We start from the raw sequence: 27,710 nt of genomic DNA, 5'->3' as shown, positions 1-27,710 counted from the left end.
TAATATTTTTTTGAAATGCTTTCTTTAAATCAGGCATTGAGCCTTAAACTCAATATCAGCACATAAAGGTAAGTACTACTATTTTTGTTTCCCAAATATGGAAACAACAGGTTTTAAGTCATTTAAGATTACACAATATAGTGAATTTCCTACCATTCTGCCTAACATTCTAAGGATTCCTGATGTAATATAATTTTTCTTTTCCTTGTTTTGTGCTGTCTCCTGATTAGGATGCAAAAGTAAGTTTATTATCCGATAACAAAACCTTAAATTGTTTTCATCTATTAAAGTAACAATGTTGCTTTCTAATTACAAAATTGCTAGTAATAGCTGACCTATATGGCCCTTTTTAAATTTTTGCAGTGTACAAAATTGACCGGTTTGGAAAATTTTAAAATACCTTTTTTAGATTTGGCAGATTTGGCTTTGACATTTAAAAACAAATATTCATTCTTGCATTAAGACGAAAAAGCCTTTTTTTTCCATAGTGTTTCCATAGTGTATGACACCTTCACCAGTGCCAGTGGTTGCCCAATGGAGGTCTGGGATGGGGTCTGTGTCTAAAGCATTGCAGTGGACAGTTAAGGGAAAACTACACAAGACATTTTCTTTAGATAAGTTGTGACAAGACGAAACATTGAAAGTGTTAGATGACCCATTAGAACTTGCGGGGAAGGGGCTTCCTTTTTGGAAGACATTTTGAATTTTAATGTTTTAGATAATATTTTCTGTATATAATTTCATACATTGCTAGTCAGTTTACAATGGGCTTGATTGCTTTTTGTGTAATACCAATGGTGCCTGGCACATGGGTCAGTAATTAGGTATTTAGTAAATGCTGAAAACATTCTTCTGTGTTTTAAGCACAAATCTTTGAAAACCATTGGCTATCACTAGATTGCTCCTGTGACCCCAAATTGCCTTCTTTATTCTAAAAATGAGCCCCTTCATGTGAGCTTTTCATATTCTTAAGTATATCTCCCTGTTTCTGCTTACCAGAGTCTCACATTTTTCCTCCACAGGAAGCTGAAACCCCACGTAGTGTTCTTGAAGAAATTGGACTGACATAACTGTCCTCCCTTGCTGATGACTTCTTGTGGCATTTCACATACTGTAGATGGTCACTGCCTCTCATGTCCATGTTAGCTAATGGTGTAAGATGATGTCTTGTCAGTATTACTGTCTTGCTAAGCTGCTTCATTCAGGCCTACCCAATTTTTTAAAGGGAATTTTGGTTAATCAAATGATAAATTAAGGGACATAAATATGAATTAGAAAGATGTAGAAAAAGTAACATACCATTTCTGGACATTTTAATTATGACCATATATCAAAATGATATGTCTATATTCATGTATATCCAACAATCTGGCAAAATACATTTACTACTGTACTTGAAAAAGGAAACAAATTATGTGAAACCTGGTTTGATGAAATACTAGAGTAGTATTTCAGTATATATAAGAATAAAGGAAATTGACACAGCACAGATCAAATGAAAGGTTTATTGAAAATTTAAGCAACCACATTGATATCAAAGACCCTTATTGGATACAACATACATTAAAACAAAGGGAATCGATGCTTTTAGAAAACTTGGAATGATGCTATGTTACACTAAAATTCATTAAGTATTCTGAATGAGGGGGACAAGGTCAAAGACATTCTTAATCTTGAGCACATAATTTTTAAGGCCAAGGAACTTGTGACTCCTGAGGTGAAGTTTTAATGGTCATAATCATGTAGTTACTTAATTGTTTTCAAGGCCCCAAAACAAAATAGGACCGTTAATTACCAGGTATTCTTCATAACAGTATGTTGTTCTCTTCACAAAGTATTATATAAAGTCATTATCTAAAGCATGAATGTTCCTTCTGGGGTGCTTGTTAAAGCCAAATTCATTTTTGCTTCCTGTTGCTTCCTTCCAACTAGAATTGCTACAAACATGACGGCAGCTCCCTTTCCTTTCATGTCACTGCCCAGTCATCAGAAGTCTTGTGGAAATTTAAACGATACCTTTCGTATAGCCAAGTGAGAGTTGAGTGAAGTAAATGGCATTAGTTGGCCCTATATTTTTTCAAGCTATATAAATGCTCGGCACCACTTTTATACATCCTGACACATCCCTGAACACATCTCCCTGGTTTCTACTTCCCCTTGTATGTGCTAGGCTGGAGTAAGCTTTGCTGTGATTGTGAACAACCTTTGAGCCGCCTGAACACTGTCTTATCACATCACCAATTAATGGTAATAAATGTTCTACAAACACTGTGGTGTACTTTTATCTCTTTCCAGATGTTCTGTCAAACGAGGCAGAGCTGTTGAAGGAAGGGTTCTTTTTTTTCCAATAGTGTTGACAATCCCTCTCCATCTGACAGTCCACCCCCCTGCACTGGAATGTGATGGTGGTTGAAAGCACACACAAAAATGACAAAAGGGTAGGAAATTTCATGTACATCAAGCTCATTTTAAAAAATCACATTAATTCTAGGCTATCAAGAACTTACAACACATTTATTTTCCATTAATAAATGCCGCTTTTAAAATCTTGATGCAGTTGCCTTTTAGACACTTTCTGATTTAGCAACTCAGATTACTCCAGATAATTGGATATCCAAATGATGAATCCTCACCTCCTACATATGAGGAAGTGCTAGCACATGCAATAGATGAATTTGCTGACTGTGCTGCCTAATGTAAGCAACAAGTCAAAACTTCCAGTTACAGTAGTAGTATGGTTATGGGGCCTTCTGCTACTACAAATAGAAATTGTTTCATTCAAAGCTTAAGATAGTTAAGAACAAGGAAAGGATTCTCAGCAAATTAAGTTGAAACAGACATCTGTAGGTTTACATGGGCTTTGAGGAATGCAGCTGTTCCCTAAAAGACCTGTGGGCTCCTGTCAGAAATGTGGAGTTTATCACACACATGCATGGGCACCCATTTATTACAGTAAATGTAAGCTCAAAGTCACTTCAGGGTAATCACCCAGTCAGCGTTTTCTAAACTTCCCCGGCACTCAATACTGGCCAACAAACATCTGAGGGGAAAGTCACCACTTCATCAGTTGTCTTAAGCAAAAAAGACAACTTTCCTTTCCCTTCCCATCATGATCCTAAGACCATGGACTGGGGATATACCTCAGTGGTAGCCCCCTTGCCTACCATGTTTGAAGCCCCAGCATCATACATACAAAACAATTTTACATAGTCTTGGCTGAAGTTTGATCAGTATTTTTTAAAAAATACCAAATTTACTTAAAACTATTCAGCATTAATGAGCCCAGTAAATCTAGAAATCCATCGTTTTTAGTATGAAGCAGGCATTTAGAATTTAAACAAATTGCATTTTGTTAAACTTTTTCAACGTTTTATGCCTTTTTTAATAAAATGAGGCAGGGTCTTATTCTAGCCCTGGCTGGCATCAGCCTCCCCAGTGCAAGAATTACTGGAGTAAGTTACTGCACATGACTTGTATGCATCCTTAATGAATTCTCAAATGTCAGACTGCTAAATACCACATGACACTGAATTTTGTGGTCCATAGCATGACAGTTGAAAGTCTGAGAGGAGAGTTATTGGGAAAGCTAGGGATAATATACGTGATCCTACAATCAGTTCTCTTCGCTCATCACCCTTCTGTGATTATTATACCATGACTATTTTAACAGTGCATGGAGCTAATAGTGACAATTCATTTTCTGGGAAATGACAAAATGCCTCTATATAAAGAACTTTCACAATACACTATTCAAACAAGATATGCACCATGACAGCCCCCAAGTGAAGGAGGAACTGTAAATATGGGGAAAGAGAAATATGGAAGAGTACTTCAACACTTTGAAGCAAGAAATAAGTTTGCAAACAAAAAAAAACTTCTGCTCATAGAAAAAATATAGTATTTTAAAAGCACAAAAAGAATGGCCATTAAGTAGAAAAATAGTGAGAAAAATAAACACTTAAATACCTAAAACTTGCCAAACTGTTAAAGATCAAGATAATTTAGCACTGTGGGAGCTGTAAGATGACCTTTTTTGTAGTCTTCCTGGAAGACTTTCTTGATATAGTTTATTTTAAGAAATTGATCAAAAAGTACAGAAATCATTAAGGAAATCTAGGAGGGTTATCAATAGGGATGTTGTCAAAGAAGCATAGATGTATTAATGTAGTGAGTAAAAAGAATTATGGGACAAAAGAATCAGGATTGATGAAATGAAACAATTGAGTGAAAGACATTAAAGCAATATGTGACTTTCAGTTAAAAAATAAAGTGTGTTAGGCTGGAGAGATGGTTCAGTTGTTAAGAGACACTGTCTTCTGGCCTCCATGGACACTAGGCACACAAGTGGTCCACACAAATACATGTAGGCCAAATACCCATATGCATAGAACAAAAATAAAGGGTATGGAATGGACACTTAACAAGAATAAAGCCTCATGACCTCAGTGCAATTCCTGGATCTCACTGTAATTAATCCTGAAAACTGTTCTCTGACCTCTGTACTTGTGATACACTTACATAGAGAGGAGAGACAGAGAAATACCGAAAATGAAAAAATACTAAAGCATTACTCCAGTGTTAACTGATGCTCTCAAAGTTAGGACTACAAGTAATTTCATGTTGTTATATACACAATTTATCAAAAAGTACTACTTACATGATGTTTGACTAGCCTTGTCAAACTATACAGGTGAGTAGCTGCCATAAAAAGACAGAATATTTTTTAAAAACCAAGTTTATTTAGATTTGGGACTCTGGGTAGTTTTGTCTCGACTACCTGACTTTCTCCTGCCATGACTCCTGGACCTTGATGAGCTCCGGCTCCGGCTCCGGCTCCGGCTCCGACTCCGACTCCGGCTCCGGCTCCGGCTCCCGCTCCGGCTTCGGGTCCGGCTGTGGCTGTGGCTCCGACTCCGGCTCCTGCGGCACCGGCTCCGGCTCCGGCGGCTCCTCCGAGGGCCTGGACTGTGATCCCTTCTTCTTCCTCTGCTTTGTGAACTGCGCCTCTCACGACTTTTCGCGGCGTGCTTGTGAGACTTCTTCCCCCTGTGATTACTACTGCTCTTCCTGTCGGGCTCACCGTTTCTCTTGTAGGAGAGGTCTGGACTCAGGCTCCTCCGTCTTCTTGACCTGCCATAGTATTCATCATAGTGGCTGGTCCTTTCCCTCCTCTCTAAATTCTTACCGAAGGAGGAGCTAGTCCAATCTGGAGACTGGTAGATGTCTCTGTTGGCTTCCCTAAATTCATTGTTGGGATTTCTGAACACGTGAAGAAAGTTGCAGTGTTTTCCTCTTGGACACTGCTGTACTTCAAATAAGCCTGTGAGGGCAAGTGAAGAGGCAGTGATTATCAGTGTGCATTACTGCACTTCATTCTTGTTCTGAAATCAGAAGGTGATTTCTGAAGTCTGGGTAAGTTTGCACTGTTTCTTACGGTATATGACGTAGATAAATTGATGTCCTCATTTGGTGCCTAAGATTGCAAGAGCACTCGAATACTTAAGGTACCATAAAAAGGGTACAAGCTAGTTTTAACTAACCAGAGCATCTGTGCCTCATGTCAGCCGAGTGCAACTGAACAAATGGTGGCTACATCATCCACTGATTCAAGAACTGGATTTTGAAATCCCTATATTCGCATTTTCCTGAAAGTATATGCTGGTCAGGAGAAGGTCCAACATAGATGGTGGGATCCTGCAATGTTCTATACATAAGAACATTAATACCCAGGTATGAGAGCACACTTATGTCCACAGCCTGGGGTACATGAGGTCCTGTCTCTCAACACAGACATGCAAAAAAGAGAAAACAAAAAAGAAAGAAAACCTTTGTGGCTGAAGGTAAATAAAGTAAAACGATGAAATAGTATTTGAAGATGACCTCTGTGATCAGGCACTGGTATATAAAATCTATCAAGAATTTCTATAGCTGAATAATAACAAGATGTAATGTGATTTAAAATGGGCAATTATCTAAATAGAGATCTCTCCAAAGAACATATACCAAAAGTCAATAATAAGGACACAAAAAATTTATTAGTCCCCGAGAAAGATACTAAAGCTGTTTATATTTTTTGTCATTGATGTTGTTGTTGCTTTTAATAAGATTCCTGGTTTGGAGGTTTCAAAGTTGTATTCAAGCATATCACTGGAATCACACTACATCTTGAGGAACTAACAAAACTAAATGCTTATAGAGAGTACCCTGTCATCTTGCTCATCTGCCCGACCCTTAAACTTAGGGCATAATGTTGGTTCTCATTTTCCTAAGCGAGGAATTCTAAAATTGTGTACGTGCGCGTGCATGCGTGCGTGGATGTGTGTATGTGTGTATTCAGGGTTTCTCTGTGTAGCCTTGGCTGTCCTGGAACTCGCTCTGTAAACCAGGCTGGCCTTGAACTCACAAAGATCTGCCTGCCTCTGTCTCCCACGTGCTGGGTTTAAAGGTATGCACCACCACTGTCCAGATTTTTTTTTATTTTAAAACTTGTTAAGGTTTATTTATTTTATGTAAATGAGTGTTTTGCCTGCATTATGTATGTACACCATTTTGCCTGGTGCCCATGGAGCTCAGAAGAGGATGTCAGAATCCCTCTATAAGAACAAGTGCTCTTAACCACTGAGCCATCTCTCTAACCCCTCCTTTTTGACATTTGTTATATTAATTAATCAATTAAGTAGTTTATTTATTTCAAGCCCAAGCTGGCCTTGAACTGACAATCCTCGTGTCTTTACCCACCCCAGTTTTGGAACCAAAGGTGGCATCATGCATGCCCATCATAAATGTGTTTTTAAAATGGCAGCATTTAACAGAAGGCTGCTAAAGATTTAGACTTGCTTGATAAAAAGCACCTGAGAAGGAAGAGCAGAGAAAACAAGAAGCACACCCCTGAGAAATTAGAGCTTCATGTCTCTTCACCTGGGGAACTTCCATACTGCTTTGGCTAAGCACACTGTTAGCAATCAGAAAATGATGAGGCCTTCAAAGCGGCTGGTTACTCTCTGCAGTGCTGACTCATTTCCTGGTTTGGCTGCCGATCTCAGATGAGTCAGTGTAACTGAGAGTACTCAATGTACAACTTAACACCTACCAAACGGTCTCAAATGCACAAGAGCATGACTTCAAGTAATGTGGGAAATGTCAGCCACTGGTAATGTTTGGGGCGTTGATGATGGAAGATTCCTTAGGGATCAAGGCTGAAGAGAACAGCTCAAGTGAGGAGAACCAACGAATAGAAAACACCTTTGAAACTGCAACACGGATATATGTGGGTATCTTTAGTTTAGACACTGCATTGTCACACACAGAACCCAGGTCTGAGGATCTGAAGACTCAAATTCAAGCTGCAATTCTGTCACCAATGTATTGTGACCTCAGTCATTCATTCCATCCATATAGTGACCCACAGGCCTATACAGATCTAAACCGTGGTGTCCTTTATATAACCACTCTGCTCATCTGTAGTATGAGACAAAAACTGTACTTCATCCCTTTAAAATATTGCTTTCTTCCTATGAAGATTCCCTTGTATATTGCAGCAGTGGGGGAGGGGTGCCACTACATTGGCGTTTACCACAAATTGCCATTTTCCAACGGGTCACAGGGCAGAATTCACACTGAAGCTGTCGTCCTGCATACCATCGTCCATTAAAAAGAGAAAAAGCTGCTTGACAGTCTTCTTCCCTTGGAAGCAAAAATCAAAGGTTATGCTTTTAACTCTCACAGGTAGAGCAAACCTATTCTGAATTAACCCTCTTGTCTATTTACTGTAGGACTACCAAGTTTAGTTCTTGAATTGCCTGGGAAGTCTTCATCATATTCAGGTTCCCACAGGCTAGTTTATTCAAAGACCTTTGTCATTAACCTTCTGAAAGTTTTTGTCATAGGGAAATTGGCTGGAGTCAAAGTTTCTTAATCTGCAAGACTGGACCACTAAATCTGCAGAAGTGTGTTTCCTTTTGTTAGAACCCATGCTTTCTCAACTAGGACTACTATTCTTATTACAATAGCTAACTGAAGCCATTAGCCATGGCACCACTTAGAGAAATGGCAATACATGCAGAAATGATACAGGAACTACATTGCTAGCTGGTCAAATGCACACTGTTTGGAGCTTTAACCCCCTGTATCTTGGATAGATATTTTCTACGCTATTCTAATTAGGCCTTTTTCAGTTTGTATGAAAAAGTATATTATTTTCAATCTTGCTGTTTCTCCATGAGCTCTTCATATTGACGTTTTGAAAAGTCTCATGCATAGGAAAGCTACATATCCAGTGACAAAGAAACACAATACCGTAACTATGATGAACCATGAAGATGCATGTATGTTCACAATACTTACGACTGGTACTGAACATACACATTGCCCCTCAGATGAGGTTCCAAGTTGCAGCTGACCTAAGGAACAAAGAATGCTGTCACTAAAAGAAAAAAAGTTTTCAAAAGAAGCCAATCATCAAATGCATTTTTTTCCCGGCTAATAGTCCCCCAGAGAGTCCACAATAGGCTAGCAAACTTTCTTATCAAGTCAAGGCATAGCTAAGCACCTATCAACATTGCAGACCTCAAATGCCTAATCTCTGGTGATCCTTGTCTGCCGTTTTTAAACCCTAAATGTATGAAATGCTTCATAGCTATATAAAAACAGAGTACAAGGTTGGAGAGATGACTCAGCAGTTAAGAGCACTTGTTATATGGGGGGCAGGACGCTTCTGTTTGGAATATACATGTATATTATGTGTGTAGACTTTTACAGACACATGTACTTATATAGATATACATACATATGTGCCAGAAAATAAAAATATCATATACATAAATATCTGCTAGCCAAAATGGTACATATAATAATTATGTACATGTATACTAATTCAGGTGTGTCTAACACATAGCCTCCCATGAGCCACATGTCAACAGTTATGAGTGTGGCTCAACACAAAAATCACAGCACTCAGAAGGCAGAGGCAGGTGGATCTCTGTGAGTTCAAGGCCAGCCTGGTCTACAGACTACATAACGATACCCTGTTTTGAAAAACCAAGGAAAAAATATTCCTAATAGTGTTTAGCTTTTATCTTCAAAATAAAGCTACAATGTTTAATTTAGGGTGTTGTTATTAGAACATCAACAGGATCCTATTCTATAATACCATCTTTAGAAAGAAGGATAAATGGCCTTAGGAGTTCATGTCAACCATGCCTAGGGACCTTAAAATTCATTTAATCTTAGTCAAGCTTGGTGGCACATGCCTAAAATCCCAGTAATAGGGAGGTGGAGGCAGGAGGACTACTACAAGTTCTAGGCCAGTCTGAGCTGCAAAAATAAAAAGTGGTACAGCACTTTTCCCAGCATGTAAAAGGCCTTAGGTTCAATCCTCAGAACCACGTAATGGCAACAATATTAATAATTTAGACGCATGGTTCCTAAAGATCTACTGATTTTCTATAATGAATTCGATGTTGTGATCATTTCTGTAGCACAAATTAACTAAACAGCTTTCTTTTCATTGGTAGCAACTGTCAATGTGGTTAGCATAAACCCTATCATCCTGTTTGCTTTCTAGAAAAAAAAAGTTGTGGTAAGTAGATACAGCCTGCTACACGTAATAATACAACTTCCACTAACCTTGAAACCCACCATGCCTACCTACCCCACTGTGCTGGGGACAGAAGCCAGAGCCTTGTACATGCGAGGTAAGCACTCTATGACTGAGCTACCATCTGGAGTTCTAAAAACGCTTCATCGTTACCACTTCATAGAAGTGGTAGGATCCAGGAGCCCTATGAGGGAAACCACAAATCTCACTATTGAGATAAGGAAGAGGCACACAGAGATAAAGGGACATCTGAAGAGCAGACACAGCGCCTCCGTGGCTGGGCCTTGCTTCCATGTAGAACAATGCAGACATGAGCACATACTTCCACTTTATTGTATGCTCTTAGAAGTGAGCAGGAAGGATATGCCACAGAAATAAAGTTTTGAGAAAATTTTTAATTTGTTCTACACTTCTTTATGTGAATGCCATGCTCACGTCACAATGTGACTGTGTAGGTCAACTTTGCAAGAGTCAGTTCTCTCCTAACACCATGTAGGTCTTAAGATTGAACTGGGGGCCGGGTGTTGGTGGTGCACGCCTTTAATCCCAGCACTCGGAAGGCAGAGGCAGGCGGATCTCTGTGAGTTCAAGGCCAGCCTGGTCTACAGAGCAAGTTCCAGGACAGCCTCCAAAACAATACAGAGAAACCCTGTCTCGAAAAACCAAAAAAAAAAAAAAAAAAGATTGAACTTGGGTTGTCAGGCTTGGTGGCAAGTGCCTTTACTCACTGAGGCATCTTGCCAGCCCAAAAGGAAAACAGATTTTTATTTCTTTTATTAATTTAAGTTTTATTTTTTTAAAAAAGCCTACTTCCTTCCCCCATTTACCCCATATCCTAGTTTCCCCTTTATCTCTTTATAACACTATGTTCTATTTCTCCTTCTTTGGAAAACAAATTTTAAAGAATATATTTTAAATCTGGAAAGCTGTGGTTATATATATTTATGATTTATTAACGCTTGCCTGAGGGTACAGAAAGCAAAGCTAGCCATAAGCCATAGAGTCAAGCAATACTGATACACACCTTTAACCATAGCAGTAGGGAGGTGGAGACAGGAGTGACATGGCTGAGTGGAGAGAGGAATATAAGGGAGAGGAGACAGGATCTTAGAGGGTAGCAGTGTGTGGTTTGGTGGAGAGCAGTGCACTCTGAGGCTGCATGCAGACAGCATCATCCATTTTGGTCTGAGGTAGAGTTAGTGGCTAGCTGCTTTGCTTCTCTTACCATCAGGCAAGCTTTAATAAATCATAAATAATGTATCACCACAGAAAACAAATTTTAATCTCAGATTTCTTATATCTATGGTGCTTGGTTACTCCAACTCTATAATTTCATTTCTGACAGCAAGAAAAAAAACCCTACAACTTTATTCCTACTTTTCTCCAAAATCAGGGACATTTCCCTTGTCCTCATATAACAATGTAATTCAGAGCTCAGATATGATCAAATCACAGACAAGCAAGAAGCCTACAGATTGGGATTCACCCAGTAAGTCCCAGGAACAGCAGTGGCCACATCTCACCTTACTCAGGGAGTGAAATTGAATGACAATATATATACCATTGTCTGGGTGAGGTACTGGAAGTGAGAAGGACAGGAACCATGTCCATCACAGACAGTGGCTAAGTGAAGGCTTAGATAGCTAGATACAGCAGGCCTGACAATGAAGTCAACTGGAAACAGTTGCAGCACAAAGACATTGAATAAGGGTCCTTTTCAACCCAGGCCCTAGCATTCCAAAAACATGCTAACACATGCTTATGATTCCCTATGGTATCTACATGGCATTGGCCAGAGTGGAGGTAGAAGGGAAGAGAACTGAGTGACGTTTACCAAGTGCTGGCATGCTCAACCCCAGACCAGGCATGTACTGGCACATGACTCCACCCAGGTGAACAGCCTGAGTTCATGCTCTGCCCCTGTATCCTATATTTCATGGAAAGGTGTGTCTGATCCCCCCCCAGCCTGTGCGCACCTTAAACTGGACCACTTTTCCCACGTTCTTGAACTCGGGCAGGACATCGTGATAGAAGTCTAGGAACTGCTGATAGGTCTCTTCTTCACTGTATTCTAGGCTTGAATCGGGGTCATAGTCATCCCTCCTGCACTGTTCCATTCCAAACGTGGTAAACATGCTCTTAATAAGCAAGGTGGGACTTGATGTAGGGAAGTTGTGTTTACGTGAGCACCTGGAGAAAGCAAGCAAATTCATTTGTCCAAGAACTAAAAATCACGCATGAAAAGCTTACCAAAAACTCCGAGATCAAGAATCAAATAATGTGGTTGTTTAAACTTAACTAAGATAATGAACACTGATTAGATGCCCAGTCACAGCACACACACACACACACAAAAACTGTCCTAAAATTGACTGTTTCTCATTAAAACACAAATGTGGGAATGGTTTGCAAGGTCATACACCATTCAGGAGCCTTTGAATATATTCAGAAAGATTTCTCCATGTTGAGCCACAGGGAAAGAAGGCCCAATAGTGTGACCAATTGCAGTAGCGGGAATAATAAGATGCTGCAATGGAGACTCAAGGTGAGAATTGGCAATGTAATTTTGATTGTACACAATTTTCAACTGATTTGCATGCTTAGGGAATACAGTAATCTGGAGCTGTGAGACAGCTCAGTGGGTAAAAGCACTTGCTGCATAAGTAAGTCGGGTGATCTGATTTGATCCCTGGATCTACTTTTACATATTCTTTTCTCCCTTCTTTCCTCCTTCCCTTCCTCCCTCCCTCCCCCTCTCTCCCTCCCTCCCTCCTCCCCCCCTCTCTCTGTCACACACACACACACAAAATAATAATAAAAAATTTTAAGATGAACATGGTAGTGAACACTTTTAATCCCAACACTCATGAAAGCAGAGGCAGGCGAATCTCTGAGTTCTAGGTCAAACTGTTCTACATAGTTCTACATAGCAAGTGCCATGCCAGCCATTGTTCCAAGGTGAGACAGTCCCTCAAAAATAAATACATAAAATAATTTTAAAATTCAATTTTCTAAAGAGACAATAGGGTAATCTAAAACTTTCGATTTACTCAAATATTGCCATCTTATCTACATATAGCATTTTAAAGTTTTCATGTTGTTTAAAATATTTTTTCCACTCTGATCCTTAACAACCTGGTGGGACAGATGGTACTATTATTTTCTTTTTGTTTTGTTTTGTTTTGTTTTACGAGACAGGGTTTCTCTGTATTGTTTTGGAGGCTGTCGGTCCAGCCCAGCCTCGAACTCAACAGAGATCCGCCTGCCTCTGCCTCCCGAGTGCTGGGATTAAAGGTGTGCAACACCACCGCCCAGCGGTACTATTATTTTCTTACTTTGCCAAGTGTGATAGTTAGTGTTCATTTTCAACTTGACCATCTAGAATCAACCGAGAAGGAGTTCTAATGAGGGACTATCTAGAGTAAAGCTATCCTCTGAGAAGGTCAGTGAGGGATTGCCTTGATACTCTAATTGATTTGGAGAAACCCATTTTAATCATGGGTAGGCCTATTCCCAAAATGGAGAGGTCAAACTGCGCCTAAGCATGCAAGCTCTCTGCTTTTGCATTGGCAGTAAGTAACGTGACTAGCTGCTTCAAGTTCCTTCCACCATGGTTTCCCCACAATGATGGACTGTAAACTGGAATTGTGAGCCAGATAAACCCTTTCTCTCTTAAATTGCTGGATATTTTACCACAGCAACAAGAGTCAGTCAACAAAACACAAAGGCAGCTGAAACCTAAAGAAGCACACCTCTCAAGTCATGTGACTGAGAAGAGCCTGACCCTAGAGATCTGGTTAATCTGACATGTGCTCATTATAGAGTATAATAAATATAACTTAATTTTTATTCACTGAAGGTACCTAATAACTGTGAAGAATCATTTCTTTTCATAGTTTAAAACGAACCAAGGCTAAGCTGGATAGGCTATTCCAGAGTAATTTTTAAAAAATCAAATATATGAGTTTACTTTCTTATTTACTGCTTTCTCCTGAAGTGCGCTGATGAGAGGAGTCACACAGTTCAAAGTCCTAAATATTTCCTTCTTTGGGTTCTAATTAAATATCAGTAAGACAGGGCAGTGGCGGCACACGCCTTTAATCCCCAGCACTTGGAAGGCAGCCTGGTCTGTTGAGTTCCGGACAGCCAAGGCTACACAGAGAAACCCTGTCTCAAAATCCAAGCAAAACAACAAAAAAAATCAGTAAGACAAACTTAGGGAAAGAAAAACTTAGGAAGAAATTTATAGAGTGGGGAATACTGCAAGGGACAGAGGGATACAATGGCCCTTGTCTGGACAGTGGCCATCGTGGTCTATATAGTGAGGTCTAGGCCACCCTGGACTAGACTAAACACCCTGTTGCAAAACAACAAATTGTAATTAAGGTGTCTCCCATAGCCTAGCACCCAACCTTAATCAGAGAAACTTCTTTTTGTAGTGGTTAATAACTAGTCAAAGTGTTGAGAAAAAGTGCCTGTTGAATGTTCACCTCTAAACTGCTCCAAGGTCCCTGGAACATCACAAGAGGAATGAAAAATTGTAAGAGGTGGTGGATGGGATTGAATGTTGTAAAACACTGTTTCCTGGATGCAGCATGGCCGCTACATTCATGAACTCAAAGCATCTATGATTCATGAATGCCACGAAGCTAAGGTTGCAAGATGTGGTAGCTTGAATGAGAATGGACCCCGTAGGCTCATATATTTATATACAGGGACTAGTTGATAGACTGTTTAGGGAAGGATTAGGAGGTGTGGCCTTGTTGAAGGAGGTGTGTCACTCAGGATGGGCTTTGAGGGTTCAAAAGCCCACACGAGGCCCAGCCATCTGTCCATCTGTCTTCCCCTCACCCTTATGGCCTCTGGATTAGGATATAAAGCACTTGACTACTACTCCATCACCATGTCTGACTGCTTTCCACCATGATGATAATGGACTAATAACTCTTTGAAATTTTAAGCAAGCCCCCAATTAAATGCTTTCTTTTATAAGAGTTGTCTTGGCTTGGTCTTGGTCTGTCACAGCAATAAAACACTAAGACACAAGGCCTGCATAAAATCAAGCCCATCAACATTCTAGCATTGATAGGGGTGAGGTACTTAAGACCTTGTCCCTAGCAGTCAACAGCTGCTAGGGTTGGGGGACTTCCGGGATAGAGTTATTGGTTAAGTTGCTAATGGCCCAGGAAATAACCTTGCACATGCAAGCAACACTAATTATACTCAGTGGACTGTTTAAAAAAGACATGAAAACAGAAGGAGGATGTATTGGAAAAAGGATCCAGAGGGAATGGAAGCAGGGTTAGATGGTAAAGGTGAACATGACCAAAATACAGTATAGATATGTATGAAATTGTCAAAGAATTTTAAAAAACCTATAACTAAAAGGTTTAACAAACAGAAGCAAGAATCCAAAGAAATGCTTAGGTTAAGTAGTGTTACTCTGCCTGGCATGCTATTTATATGTCTATAATCCTAGCTACTCAGTTCGACCTGGATTATAGACTTCATTTTTTAAAGGAAAGAAAGAGAGGTGTTTCTCTGGTATCTGACAAACCTTAATAGAGATGATCCAGCTGTGTTATTTGGAGCAAGTGATCCAATCTCTCCAGAAAAGGGAAACAGAACAGTCTATTTGTCTGAAAGGACAGTGTTGGCTTTTATAACCACTAATTTCAAGCTCGTTACTTGAACAATGCAAACAGCCAAGTTCTTCACACACTTTGATAGTTATGATGGTAAAGTCTCATATGCCTATGACAATGATAAGAAATGGTCACAAGTCAGGCAGTGGTGGCTCAAGCTTTAATCCCAGCACTCGGGAGGCAGAGGCAGGTAGATCTCTGTGAGTTCAAAGTCAGCCTGAGCTACAGATTGAGTTCTAGGACAGGCTCCACAGCTACAGAGATACTCTGTCTCATGAAACAATAAAAAAAGAAATGGTCACAATCTGATTGTATTTATTTATTTTTGAATGCCTGTCATACATGGCATCTGGCAGGCTACTCCATTTTCCACAAGGAATTACCTGTTCAGTGTTCATAAAACTATTTAATATGCCTGTCCTCTCACAACCAATAGAACTCCTGAATCTGGCTTCCACAGGTCTTAAATTTCAAGGAAATTAGAGACGCATCATAAATAGGAGCAGCTGGAAAACCTTAAAGGCAGCTTGGCTCAACTACCCATGCAAATATGAACTAAAATTAAGGCTCATTTATCACTGGAAGGCCATCTGTCCAACATCTTTCTTTAGTGGGAGGTGTTTTATACAGATCATTATTTATTTTGTGTGTGGTTGCAGCCATGCCACAGCACAAGTGTGAAAGTCAGAGCACCATAGTAGGAGTCAGTTATCTCCTTTCAGCATGTAGATCAGGGATCAAATTCAGGTCACCAGACTTTGCAGCATGCGCCTTTACCCACTGAGCCATCTCACTGGCTCTTAGGCAGATCATATTTTACTATTTCTTCTTGAGACTGAATTTTGTCTCAGACAAAATGTTTCTAAAGGTACCAAAGGAATGTAGCCTCCTTCCCTCAGTTTCACAGCTCCTCAAAAGAAGCCTTTCTACTGCTTACCAGACGTCAAGTCCTTTCACAGACATTCTGGCCACCCACAATTCCACCATCAAATCTAATACCTGAAGGCATCACAAAACTAGAATTACTTCAGCCTCTGAAATCCAGAATTACTCAATTTGAGGTGAGATTGATTTTGTTTAGCCTTTTCCCTTTTTCCATGATTCTATCATGTATCCAAGGTTGAGAACTACTACTGTCTTTTAATTGTGAAAAAGACTTTAATGGTATCTATGTGTACTTGTTGGGAGGATATGCCTGAATACAGGTGCCTGCCAAAGTCAAAGAACAGGGTCAGATCCCCTAGAGCTCGAGTCACAGTTCATTATGAGCTGCCTGATGTGGGTTCTGGGAACGGAACCCAGGTCCTTGGAAAGAGCAAGTACATGCTTCTAACTGCCAAGCCATCTCTCCAGTCCAAAACTATTATGGTTGAGAAATAAAAAATAAGCTGGGCATGGTGGCGCACAACTGTAATCTCAGCAGTTAGGAGGTGGTGGCAGGATGAGCAGTAGTCCAAAGCCAATCTAGGCTAAAAAGAGAGTTGAAACCCAGCCTGGGCGCCATGACACTGTCTCAAGAAACTAAATGATTACCAGGTGTGACGACGCACACCTTTAATTTCAGCATTCAGAAGGCAGAGGAAGATGGATCTCTATGAGTTCCAAGCCAGTTACACAGTGAGCCCCCCCAAAAAGAAAAGAAAAACAAAGGTTCAAATTATACCTTCTTTACCACAGAATGGGTACACAGAAGTTAGACTCCACCTCAGACAGATTTGCTTACCATTAGAAAGCATTTGCTTACTTTGACTTCTACAGAAAGTCGTACTACAAAACATCATCATTACCTGGCATATAGTAGGTTTCAACTATTTGCTAAACGACTGAAGACATCAATATTATGTTTCTATGTATCTTACCTTAAAAAAAGTAGGGCGAGAAGCATGACTATACCAGAAAATGGCAACAGTAACAACAAAAATAAGGAAAAACAAAAATTCATGAGCCATTTGTGCAGCCCTATGTGTTCCCCATGTTCATCCCATTTAAGGAGTGTCACTGTGTCCTCAAAAGGGTGCTACTGTTTCACCTTCATTCATAGATGAAGGAGTAAAGACCTAGAGAGTTAACTTTCCCACTGCCCACAAAAGCCAGTTCTGAACCCAGAGTCTGTTCCTATGTCTGAGGATATTGACCAACAGCATTGAATATTCAAAGCCTATTCCTGCCAGGTGGAGCTGGTTCACACCTTTAATCCAGCACTCTGGAGGCAGAGGCAGGTGGGTCTCTGTGAGTTCAAGGTCAGCCTGGCTACACAGAGAAACCCAGTCTCGAAAAAGAAAAACAAAACCTATTCCTTTACTTGGTACAATCTTGTCTTTCACAAATGTCCCTATAGCCATGGCAAACTTACCCTTGAAAAGATATTTCTGGCTACCCAAATCACTTCTGACATGTAATTTACCCCATCCAAGTTGCCAAGTTGTCCTCAGACTCACAGGAGCACAGAAGAAACCAACAAGCAAATGGTCTTCCTTAAGTCTCACTTGGGCATTCAAGCCATACTTAAAGGCAGGCCCCATGTCCAGCAGTAGATAGCCAACACAAAACAAATTCAGTGGCATTTTGGGAGTTTTTTTGTCTAGCAATGTTTTGTCTAGGCATTTTTTTTAATTTACAGGTCTTTTGTTTATATATTATGGTTTCTGGTTTTATGTTTTTATGGGATTTCTCTGTGTGAGAGTATGTATGTGTGTCTCTACATCTGTATCTGTATTTTTCATTGGCTCTTTTTCTGTTTATTTTATCCTATTCTGGTGTGTTTTTTACTTATCATTTAGATGTCTGTCTGTTTTCTTATATTTTTGGTTGTGAGCCTAACCTTTATCGGCTGAGTCATTTCTCCAGCCCTTCTGTCTGTTTTCTAATGAGAGAGAAGGAAAGGGTATGGATTCTAGTGGATGGGGAGGTGGGGAAAGATCTAGGAGGAGTTTTGGGAGGGGAAACCATGATCAGAATGTATTACATGAAAAACATTTTTTCAATTAGAAAGAAAAAAGAAACAAAAAGATTTCCCTATGTCTATGGAATGCAAAGGATTCACTCAGTTAAACCTATCTAGTGAGCAGGGCAAGGAAGCACCACATACCTGATGATGGAAAATTTCACACTGAAGCCTATGCCTCTTCCAAAACCCCGACACACTCCATCATTTCATTCTGACACAAAGCAAAATTCATTACCTATCGCCAAATCTGCAAGCTCCCGTTTTACTGTAGAATGGACAATTGGCTCGATCTTTCTCCAGTACTCTTATATCCGTGGGCGGTTCTGGGTTCTGCCAAGTGCCACCATTTTCCAACTGTTAAAAATAACCACGACTTTACTAGTTATGTAAAATCCCATGAAAGACTGTTTGCCCAAATAGTCCAATATTTTAATCTAGAACACAAATGCTTTCATATATAGACATGCATAGTTAAATTACAATAAGGAATCAAGACCTTATAGGTAATTGTTCATAAATATGAGCTGTACTTCTCTCTTGGCTCCCAATTTTCCTTGATTGGGGATTACTTAATGTTACCAGATGTAGTCACGAAGGTCTTCCTTCTATCCATCTAGTCTGAAAGGGTCCATGGACACAGGGAGCCACCAGAAAGAAGTACAAGTTACTATGAATCAAGGTGGGTGAACCAATCATTTGGGGCCAGTAGTATGTGATGCACATACATTTTCAAGAACTTGATACAAGCATAGTCCATGGGGTAATTCAATACCATCAATTGTCTTCTGTTGTTATATAACTAAATGGTTACAGAAGTGATTCCAGGTATCCAGAAGTAATCAAAACAACCTAACACAAAACTCATGGTATTGGAACTATTGTTCCTAATGAAATATCAATTGATCTCAATTTTTTAAGGCAGTATCTCCCTATGTAGCCCAGGCTCCTGCTTCAGCCTCCCCAGGGCTAGGATGACTGGAATATGCCACCTCTACCTATCTCAAAGTCTTAATGAAAGGTTTTGAAAATACCTCATTTTCAGCCTGATCCAGCATCTTCTGCACAGCTTCCTATAAGTGGTGCAAACATAGGACTAATGAAAACCAGGATGTCAGATAAGTCATGTCTGGTTTCTCTAGTTACTAATCTCATATATGACAACACACATACAAAAGGCTTCTGATTCTGATTTCCTTTCTAAGCATATATCTTCTAAAAAGCTTTCAAAAGATATATAGCTTAGAATTTTTATTCAAACACAAAATTTGAATAGAGCACATTGCAAATATTTAAGTCATAATAGCTTCAATAACATATCTATACATAAATACCACGTTCTAGTTCTTGAGATATTAATAACTATCTTTTAAAAGTTAGGTTAGATATCACAAATATTTAACAGAAGCAAAAACATGACATGATGAATAGTAAGGATTTAGGAGAAATTTTAAACCTTCAGTAAGATAAAGGAAATCCAACAAGTTAGCAATAAATCTCTAACTAGTTGGATTTAAATACATAGTTAGGTACCTTAGTCCCTTAAAACCATACATATGACTGAGTTTAGATGCTTACTTGGTAAATCTACCTGGACCTGGCAACTTAAAAATCATTGGTTTAGCCGGGTGGTGGTGGCACACGCCTTTAATCCCAGCACTCAGGAGGCAGAGGCAGGAGAATCTCTGTGAGTTCGAGGCTGGGCTGGACCCAAAGCCTCCAAAACAATACAGAGAAACCCTGTCTCGCAAAAACAAAAAACAAAACAAAAAAATCATTGGTTTAGTCAAACATGGTGGCCCACACCTTTAATCCCAGCATTTGGAAAGCAGAGGCAGGTGGATCTCTGAGTTCAAGGCCAGTCTGGTCCACACGGTGAGTTCCAGGACAGCCAGGACTGTTACATAGAGAAACCCTGTCTCGAAAAAAACAAAACCAAAACCAAAAAAAAAAGTCTTTGCTGCTTGATGTAATCAAAACAGGTTCTTTTGGGTTTGGTTTTGGCTAAGAGATGGAGATCAAACTCAATGTTTTACTTTTGACAATAAACTATAACTCACCCCCCTCCAAATGGAACATTTGATCTCCATTCGCTCACCCTCATCATCCAAACTTAATTATCCTCAGTAACAGGCGCTGCCATTCCCATTTTTTAAAAAAAAAGCAACACAGCAAACAAAAACAACACCTAAGAACAATTTCCATTCCCTTCTTTTTCCTTCTTCCTCCCATGAAATTTGCTACCTAGAGTTCTGTCAACTGTGTGTGCATCTGTTTGAAGCTCTGCCCCCATCCAAATCACCATCATCTCCTATCCAGATTGTAGTCGGTCATCCTATTTCCTCTCTGGCCCATGATCTTTGTAGAATAATTAGGATGATCTGTTGGAGGTAACATTTCTCACAGGATGAAGTCACTCTTGTTTAAAAACTCATCACCATATGGTAAATAAAACTAAACTTCTTTAAATCTAAGAGACTCCTGATCCTCCTGCCTCAGGCTCCCTAGCAAATCCCACAGAGTGCAACACCAACACAGTAATCTGGGCTCACACAACCTGGGCATACACAGACTGAAGCAGCAAACACAGGGCCTGCACAGGTCGTCACCAGGGCTTCTGTGCATGTTATGGCTGTTAACTTGATGTGTATGTGGGACTCCCAACAGTGGGAGCAGATGTACCTCTGACTCTTTTGCCTGCTCCTAGGACTCTTTTCCTCCCATTGGGTTACCTGGATGAGGTCTTTTGCTCTGTCTTATTGTATATTGTATTGCCCTGTATGACTCTTGTCTCTTAGAGGCCTGTTCTTTTCTGAAGAAGAAATGGAGGGGGAGTGGAGGGAGGGAAGCTGTGGCCAAGGCGTATTTTTGAGAAAAGAATGTATTTTCAATGAAAAAAATAAAGACCTAAGAGTCTCTGCATGGCCTGCCCCTTCTGATCCTCCCTACTTTCTCCCATGCCCTTTCCCTAGTCTCCCGTGACCTCTAAGTTCCAGGTACCACCAGGATCCTTCCTCCCAATATCCCTACACTCGAGTGATAATTATATCAAACACCACCTCCTCAGAGATTTCCTTGGCCAGGTAATCCAAATAAGTATCTTGATCCCCATCATTCTCTCAGAGCACTCTCCTTTATTTCTTTATAGAGCCTAACATTCATAATATATGATGTGTTTTCCTGACTTTCCCTCTGCCCTCCCTTCTAGAAGATACTCAAGTTGAGACTGTGCTTTTCACTTTGTCTCTGTCCACCCACGAGGGGTCAAGCACATAAAAAAAACACACATTGCATATTCCTTTATACATGCTTAGAATGGATTTCATTTTATCCACTTCTTAAAAACAAAAGCATTTAGAAGAAGCCTTAACTTTTACCTGATCCCTGAAAGTAGAAGAATATTCTCCTGTTAAAACAGGAATTGATTCATCTCTGTAAAGAACCGACAATTCTAACAATTGTTGTACCCCTGATATCCCCATTTGGATATTGCCTCATCTGGAAGGCAGTGCTCAAACAAGGGTGCCAAAACCTGCATTGAAGATGCCACCTGAGGCACAAAACTGGTTGTAGAGAATGCTGCTACCTTTCCACGGCTAAAGTGTAAACACATTTATCTCCCCCTCATTCTAAGATGAGTGACTATGGAAATGTCATGCCGTTCAAATTGGGTGATGCTAAAGAAAAAAAAGAATAAAGAATATTGTCATGAATCAGTCAAGGCAAGATGAGCTGTGTTATATTTGAAATCAATACACTGTTGAAGACCAGCAGGAAAACAGATCAATCTTGTAAAGAGAATCCCAAAAAAATGTACATGAAATATACATATACATTACAGAATTTCTTTTTTTTTGAAGCAATGATGGGGATTATTAAGGAAAGGGTTTTTAACACAGATTTAAGCATTAGCATTAAAGACAAGGAGAGAAACATGTAAGAAAGGGACAGTAGCATATACATGTCCTAGAGTGGGCACGGTTTCTCAAAGAGAATGTCCCCTAGGATTTCTTAAAAGACTGTCATTTGCTTTGACAACAAAGTAGACAGAACACCAGATTCAATAACAAAACTGTTTAATTCCTTAATTTCTAACATCCTGGTTCTGTTAAACTAATTCTTGCCGAGATGCCATTAGCCGTTACATCTCTTATGAATTAAGTGTGGAGACTATTTAAGATACTATTCTTCTGTGAAGAAGTCAACACATATACAACAGAACCATAGAAAAGTTAACACTTGCTACAGCGTGATACATAGTGTAAAGCAGGGCCAGTCGCCCGGTTTACAGAAATGGTTTACTAGAACACAGCCACATTCGTTCATAAACATACTATCTATGTCTGCTTTAGGGTACACTGGCAGAGCTGGATGTTCACAGAAGCCAGACAGACATCACAGCTTAAAATTTTGATTATCTATCCCTTAAGGAAAATGTTCACCCATCTCAAACACAAAAGGTAAGGTAACTTGGGTAAAGGAATCTGCCATTGCACGACCCAAAGAAGAGAACCATATGGAAGATAGTCTAGTGTATTTCTAACAAAAACTGACACTTTCCAAATGAACAGAGCACAAGCAAAAAATAAAACCAAACCCAAGCCCTGACATGCCCACTGCCGATTCCGCAAACCCTTCACATGCACACGTGCACACTAAGAAGGTACGCAGGGCTCTATCCTCCTATGATAGAAGTCACCTCTCTTTCTCTCTTCTCCTGTTGCTTCTGCTCCTCTTCCTCTCGCTCTTTTCTCTGCTGCTCTTCCCATTCTGCCTTTAACTTTCTCTATAAAGGGAAAAAGAAAAGGTCATTTTTTTACTCACACTTAAAAACATATAGCCTACAGAGCAAATAATTGAAAACTTTAGAAACATTGGCCAGGTGGTGCACGCCTTTAATCCCAGCACTCAGGAGGCAGAGGCAGGTGGATCTCTGTGAGTTCGAGACCAGCCTGGTCTATGAGAGCTAGTTCCAGGACAGCCTCCAAAGCCACAGAGAAACCCTGTTTCGGAAAAAAAAGAAAGAAAGAGAGACAATATCAGGTTTTTTTAAAGGCTAACATATGTAGCTCCCTTTTTGTTTACACAATGTTGAAGATGGAATTCAAGGCCTTGCACAAACTGGACAAGAGCTCTGTCACTGAGCTATATCCCCAACCCCAAGAAAAACAACTTTTTGAAAAAGAGATTTTATTTGTGTGTGAGTGTCCCTGTAAACGTATGTGCATGTGAGGATACACATGCAGAAGCCAAAAAAGTGTGGGATCCCTCGGAGCTCGTTAGACTGTTGTCAGCCACCATGTGGGTGCTGGGAACAAACCCAGGTCCTCTAGAAGAGCAGCCAGTGAGTACTCTTAACCACTGAGCTATCTCTGCATCCCCATAACTAACAACTCTTTCAATTGAAATTTATTTTATTTTATGTGTATTAGTGTTTTACCTGCATGTATGTATGTGTCTGCACGTGTCGGCCTTGTGCCTCAAAGGCAGAATATGCATGGAACTGGACTTCCAGATGGTTGTGATTCGCCATGAGGGTACTTGGAATCAAAGCCAAGTCATTCAGAAGGACAACCAGTGCTCTTACTCCCTGAGGCGTCCTTCTCTGCGGATGGCCAGCTCTTTATGAGAGTTACTTCAGTTAAGTACTTACTCAGTTAACTAACTAGCTCATACTCTACCTCTTGTTCTTCCTTCCGTTTTCGAGCTGCCTCTTCTTTTTTCTTCTTTGCCCTGAATTCTTCTTGTGCTTTCTCTTCCCTCAGTAACCATTCTTCATGTAATCTTTGCCTATTAGTATAACGGTGTAGTCAGTAAAAAACAAATGGGAATTAATGTAGAATGTAGGAAAGACAACAAAGCAAAATATGACATGAAAATCTTAAAATATTTTCTATAACGCAGTGAAGAGGTATGACTTTTGGGAAAGCACCTATCTTCCTGGACAGAAATAAGTTACAATTATTACTTCTACCTTTCATAAGCATTTATGACTGTGACAGCTTTTCTTTCTGTAAGAAAGTAGCAGTGATTTTCATCTCAGGAAAACATTCCAAAGCAACATCTATGTGAATTTTATTAGTCTTCCTGATCTATGCATTCCTTTTCCACTAAAATTACTATTTCCTCCTCCTCTTCTTTTGGTTCTTTGAGACAGGGTCTCCCTATGTAGCCCTGGCAGTCCTGGAACTCACTATGTATATCAGGCTGGCCTGGGACTCAACGATCTGCCTGCCTGTTTCTTCAGTGCTAAAATTAAGGTGTGTGCCAATCTGGCTAAATCTACATTTACTAATTTAGTTTTATAACTTTTCATCTTGTCTTAAAACTTTTATTTGTATGTATATGAACACTTTCTGGCATGTAAACATGGGTATCGCATGCATGGAATAGAAGTTACAGATGATTGGAAGCCAGCATGTAGACGCTGAGAATAAAACCTGAGTTGAAGTCAGTGCTCTGACTCAGGGAGCCTTCTCTCCAGCTCCCTTAAAACATTTATTTTAAAGACATGCTCACAACTCACAACGTTAACTTTTTTCCCAGAAGTTTAAATGTTTGAATGCAAATCACAGGAATCCCTTAACTCTATGGAATAGAAACTCAAAGGTTATAGAGAAAGATGGCAGGATTTTTGAAGCTGTAATCATGAAATGAACTTTTTAAATGCATACAACAGCCAGGTGGAACATGCTAATGATCCTAGCAATCGGAACGCTGAGACAGGATTACAAGTTCTAAGCTAATTTGGGCTTATACAGCAAGATCCTTCCCCCCAAAACAAAACCACCTCTCCTCCCTAAAAAAGGTAATGTTACCATAAATATATCCCAGACATCCAATAGCACAAGCTTCTCATTTAAAGTCTTCATTGAAAGAAAGAGAAAAAGGAAGGAAGGGAAAGAGAAAAGAAAGAAAGAAATGGAAAAAAATACATCTAATTTTAGCCTGTCAGCTACATTTAGTTTATAAGAGGTAGTTTTACAAGACTTTATACAAAAAGCCTTTACTAGTTGGTAAAGATAGAAAATACTAGAATAAACAGTTCACTTTAAGTGTTTCAATTAGTCCTGACCTCTCTTGCTCCATCAGCCTTTCTTCTTCTAATCGTTTTTCTTCAGCCAAAGGATCTTCTTCCTCCTCTTGCAGTGACAATTCTGTAGAAATTCAGATGTTTGATTAAATTGAGTCCTATTCATGGAAAATGCATAAATCATTAATCTTTACAATTATGCCAAAGTCTAAAATTAAGGCAGTGCTTCATGCCTTTTATCCCAGCACTCAGGAGGCAAAAGCAAATGGATGTCTGAATCTAAGGCCAGATTCATCTGCACAGTAAAGTCCAGGCCAGGGCTAGAGATCTTACTTCAAAAATTAAATAAAAAGGAATAGTAGCAGTAAGGAACTACATGGGTGCTGGGAATGGAACCTCACCAGCCAGTCTTGCTTTTTTTTTTTAACTTTTATTCTTCGCTCATACATTACTTCCCAAGGGCAGCTTCCCCTCCTCCACTCCTCCCAGCATACCCCCAGTACCTCCTCTCTTCCCCAGATCAACTCCTCCTGAGTGCCTTCAAAACACACACACACACACACACACACACACACACACACAAATAAGTAAAAAAGAGCAGGCCTCCCAGGGATATCCATCAAACAAGATATCCACCTGCCTCTCAAGTGCTGGGATTAAAGGCCTATGCCACCACTGCCACTAGCTGCAGCCAGTATTCTTAACCATCCCTCCAGCCCCACATTCTTTCTTTTTTTTTTTTGGTTTTTACGAGACAGGGTTTCTCTGTATTGTTTTGGAGGCTATCGGTCCAGCCCGGCCTCGAACTCACAGAGATCCGCCTGCCTCTACCTCCCGAGTGCTGGGATTAAAGGTGTGCACCACCACCGCCCCTTTAAATCAATGGTTCCACAATGATACTCATGATGTGGCTATGAAAAGGGTTCAGAAAAATAACAGGGAGGGAAGAATAGGGAGGGAGGGAGAACCTGCAAATATTTAACAATATGACAAATTTATATCAAGCATCAATATATTAAGTGCCCTATTTTATTCAACTTTGTGTGCACTGGAATATTTTCAAAACAAAAACATGGTAAAATAGTTCCAATAGAAGAAAACTTTATATCTTCTATTCAAAATTTAAATTTGAAGGGGGTGAAAATCAGTGACACTGGAGACACATGAAGTAAGCTTAAGAAATTGTTTACACAACTCGCCTTCAGGCTTAAAGGAAAAAGATTTTTGTCATCGATAACAAGAGTTTACTGTTCTTTCTTTTCATCCTTGATGTTACATCCTGTCTCTCCTAGACTAGTTCTCAAGTATTGCTAAGCACAGTCTCTGTGGTATGACTCCAAGCCATCATGTCTAGAGATGCTGTTGTGATTTTAACCCTCTTGCCTGCATTAATAAGGACTAATTTTATAAACCGACTAAATTTATAAATCTAAACCATAAATGTCAGGTTCTGTCATGTGACAGCCAAACAGCATGGTGGCTAGCTGCACGGATGGCTTTGCACCACGGGTTTGTGCAGGAACTAGTGGGAGCAATTGCACGGCCTGGGAATGCCAAGCTCAGTTGGTAGAGCTGCCTAGCACGAAGGAAACCAATCAGAAGCAACCTGGCACGATGGCCACATTCCTGTCACCCCAGAAGTGGGGAGATGGAGGCAGGAGAATCAGATGGTCAAAGTCATCCTCGGCTACACAGCAGTTTTGAAAGGCAGCCTGTTTGCGGCCAAATCTCAAGCAGCGGTGGGGGCGGGGCGGTAGAGGGAGGAATTTCATATCCAGAACAAAGAATGCCTCTACTACCTGCATCTCTCAGTCGGGCGAGCTCCTGCCTCCGTTTCCTCCGTCTCTCCTTGTTCAGTGCAGCCTTGTACTTCTTATGGCTGGAAGGTTGGAAAGCACACACACAAACACACACACGGTGTTGAGCCACCGCGCACAGGGCGCCGCAGCCTCAGTTCAAGGCCTACTAAGGACAACGCTCGGAGTCGGAGGCCTTGGGCGGGCTTCCCGCGCTTCAATCCCGACCCCAGCCATCCCCCCCCCATCCCCGACAGCAGAAGTCCTCCCGTCCTCCAGTTGCGACCCCTCCTCCTCTCCCCGAAACCACAGCTGTCCAGGACAGCCGGGGATTCTGGCTAGAACGCCTTAATATCCGTCCCCACGCGCGCGGCTTCGGGTCAGCATCTCCTGCTGCGCTATACCTCATTTTCCCTGGAAACGCAGTCGGCCCGGACGCCGCCATGCCGCCACCTCCTCCTCTCCCGCGGCAAGTTCTGAGCGGAAGCAGCCTCACAGATAACAAGCTGCACCGCCCACGCACAGCAGCCACGGGGTGGGCGGACCCAAGATGGAAGGAGGGAGGTTTCCTCCGGCAGCTCGTCAGTCAGGCGAGACCTGAGGAACTGTTTCCGCACCGAAGCCGCCTCCGGGGCTGTCCCTACACCCAGACTCGGGCCTTTGCTCCTCAGTGACCACTCGTCACTTTCGCGTCACC

The 27,710-nt window shown here is 40.6% G+C and overlaps 2 protein-coding genes across 5 annotated transcripts in view; one reads left to right on the top strand and one right to left on the bottom strand.

Moving 5' to 3' along the window:
• Window positions 1–2,268, top strand: part of Ap1s2 (adaptor related protein complex 1 subunit sigma 2) — a 25,051-nt gene extending 22,783 nt beyond the window's left edge. For 2 of the 4 annotated variants that reach the window (XM_021229574.2, XM_005074213.4), the window contains 2 exons: window positions 231–239; window positions 1,023–2,268. In XM_021229574.2, the coding sequence (XP_021085233.1) occupies window positions 231–239; window positions 1,023–1,070 (57 nt within the window). In that variant the 3' untranslated portion in view covers window positions 1,071–2,268. The remainder of the gene's footprint in view (window positions 1–230; window positions 240–1,022) is intronic. The other 2 variants (XR_005876742.1, XM_013116410.3) reach the window with 1 other exon arrangement.
• On the bottom strand, window positions 1,492–27,710 carry Zrsr2 (zinc finger CCCH-type, RNA binding motif and serine/arginine rich 2). Its single transcript, XM_005074264.4, has 11 exons — window positions 27,418–27,710; window positions 27,017–27,096; window positions 25,260–25,341; window positions 23,866–23,974; window positions 22,884–22,970; window positions 19,219–19,257; window positions 18,423–18,541; window positions 11,572–11,785; window positions 8,344–8,399; window positions 7,574–7,683; window positions 1,492–5,320 (listed from the first exon to the last, which is right to left on the bottom strand). Exons 1-11 carry the CDS (start codon window positions 27,456–27,458, stop codon window positions 4,737–4,739), a joined length of 1,521 nt encoding a protein of 506 aa, XP_005074321.2. The 5' UTR covers window positions 27,459–27,710; the 3' UTR covers window positions 1,492–4,736.

Source organism: Mesocricetus auratus, unplaced genomic scaffold (genome assembly GCF_017639785.1).
Source record: "Mesocricetus auratus isolate SY011 unplaced genomic scaffold, BCM_Maur_2.0 Super-Scaffold_100003, whole genome shotgun sequence".
NCBI lineage: Eukaryota > Metazoa > Chordata > Mammalia > Rodentia > Cricetidae > Mesocricetus > Mesocricetus auratus.
This window is presented reverse-complemented; position numbering and strand designations above follow the sequence as displayed.

Excerpts from the sequence above, each read along its gene's own strand:
- Zrsr2 (XM_005074264.4), bottom strand. The coding sequence starts at position 27,458 with ATGGCGGCGTCCGGGCCGACTGCGTTTCCAGGGAAAATGAG. Across the intron at positions 27,097-27,417 it reads GCGTTTCCAGGGAAAATGAG|CCATAAGAAGTACAAGGCTG; the intron begins GTATAGCGCAGC and ends CCAACCTTCCAG. Across the intron at positions 25,342-27,016 it reads CGCCCGACTGAGAGATGCAG|AATTGTCACTGCAAGAGGAG; the intron begins GTAGTAGAGGCA and ends GAATTTCTACAG.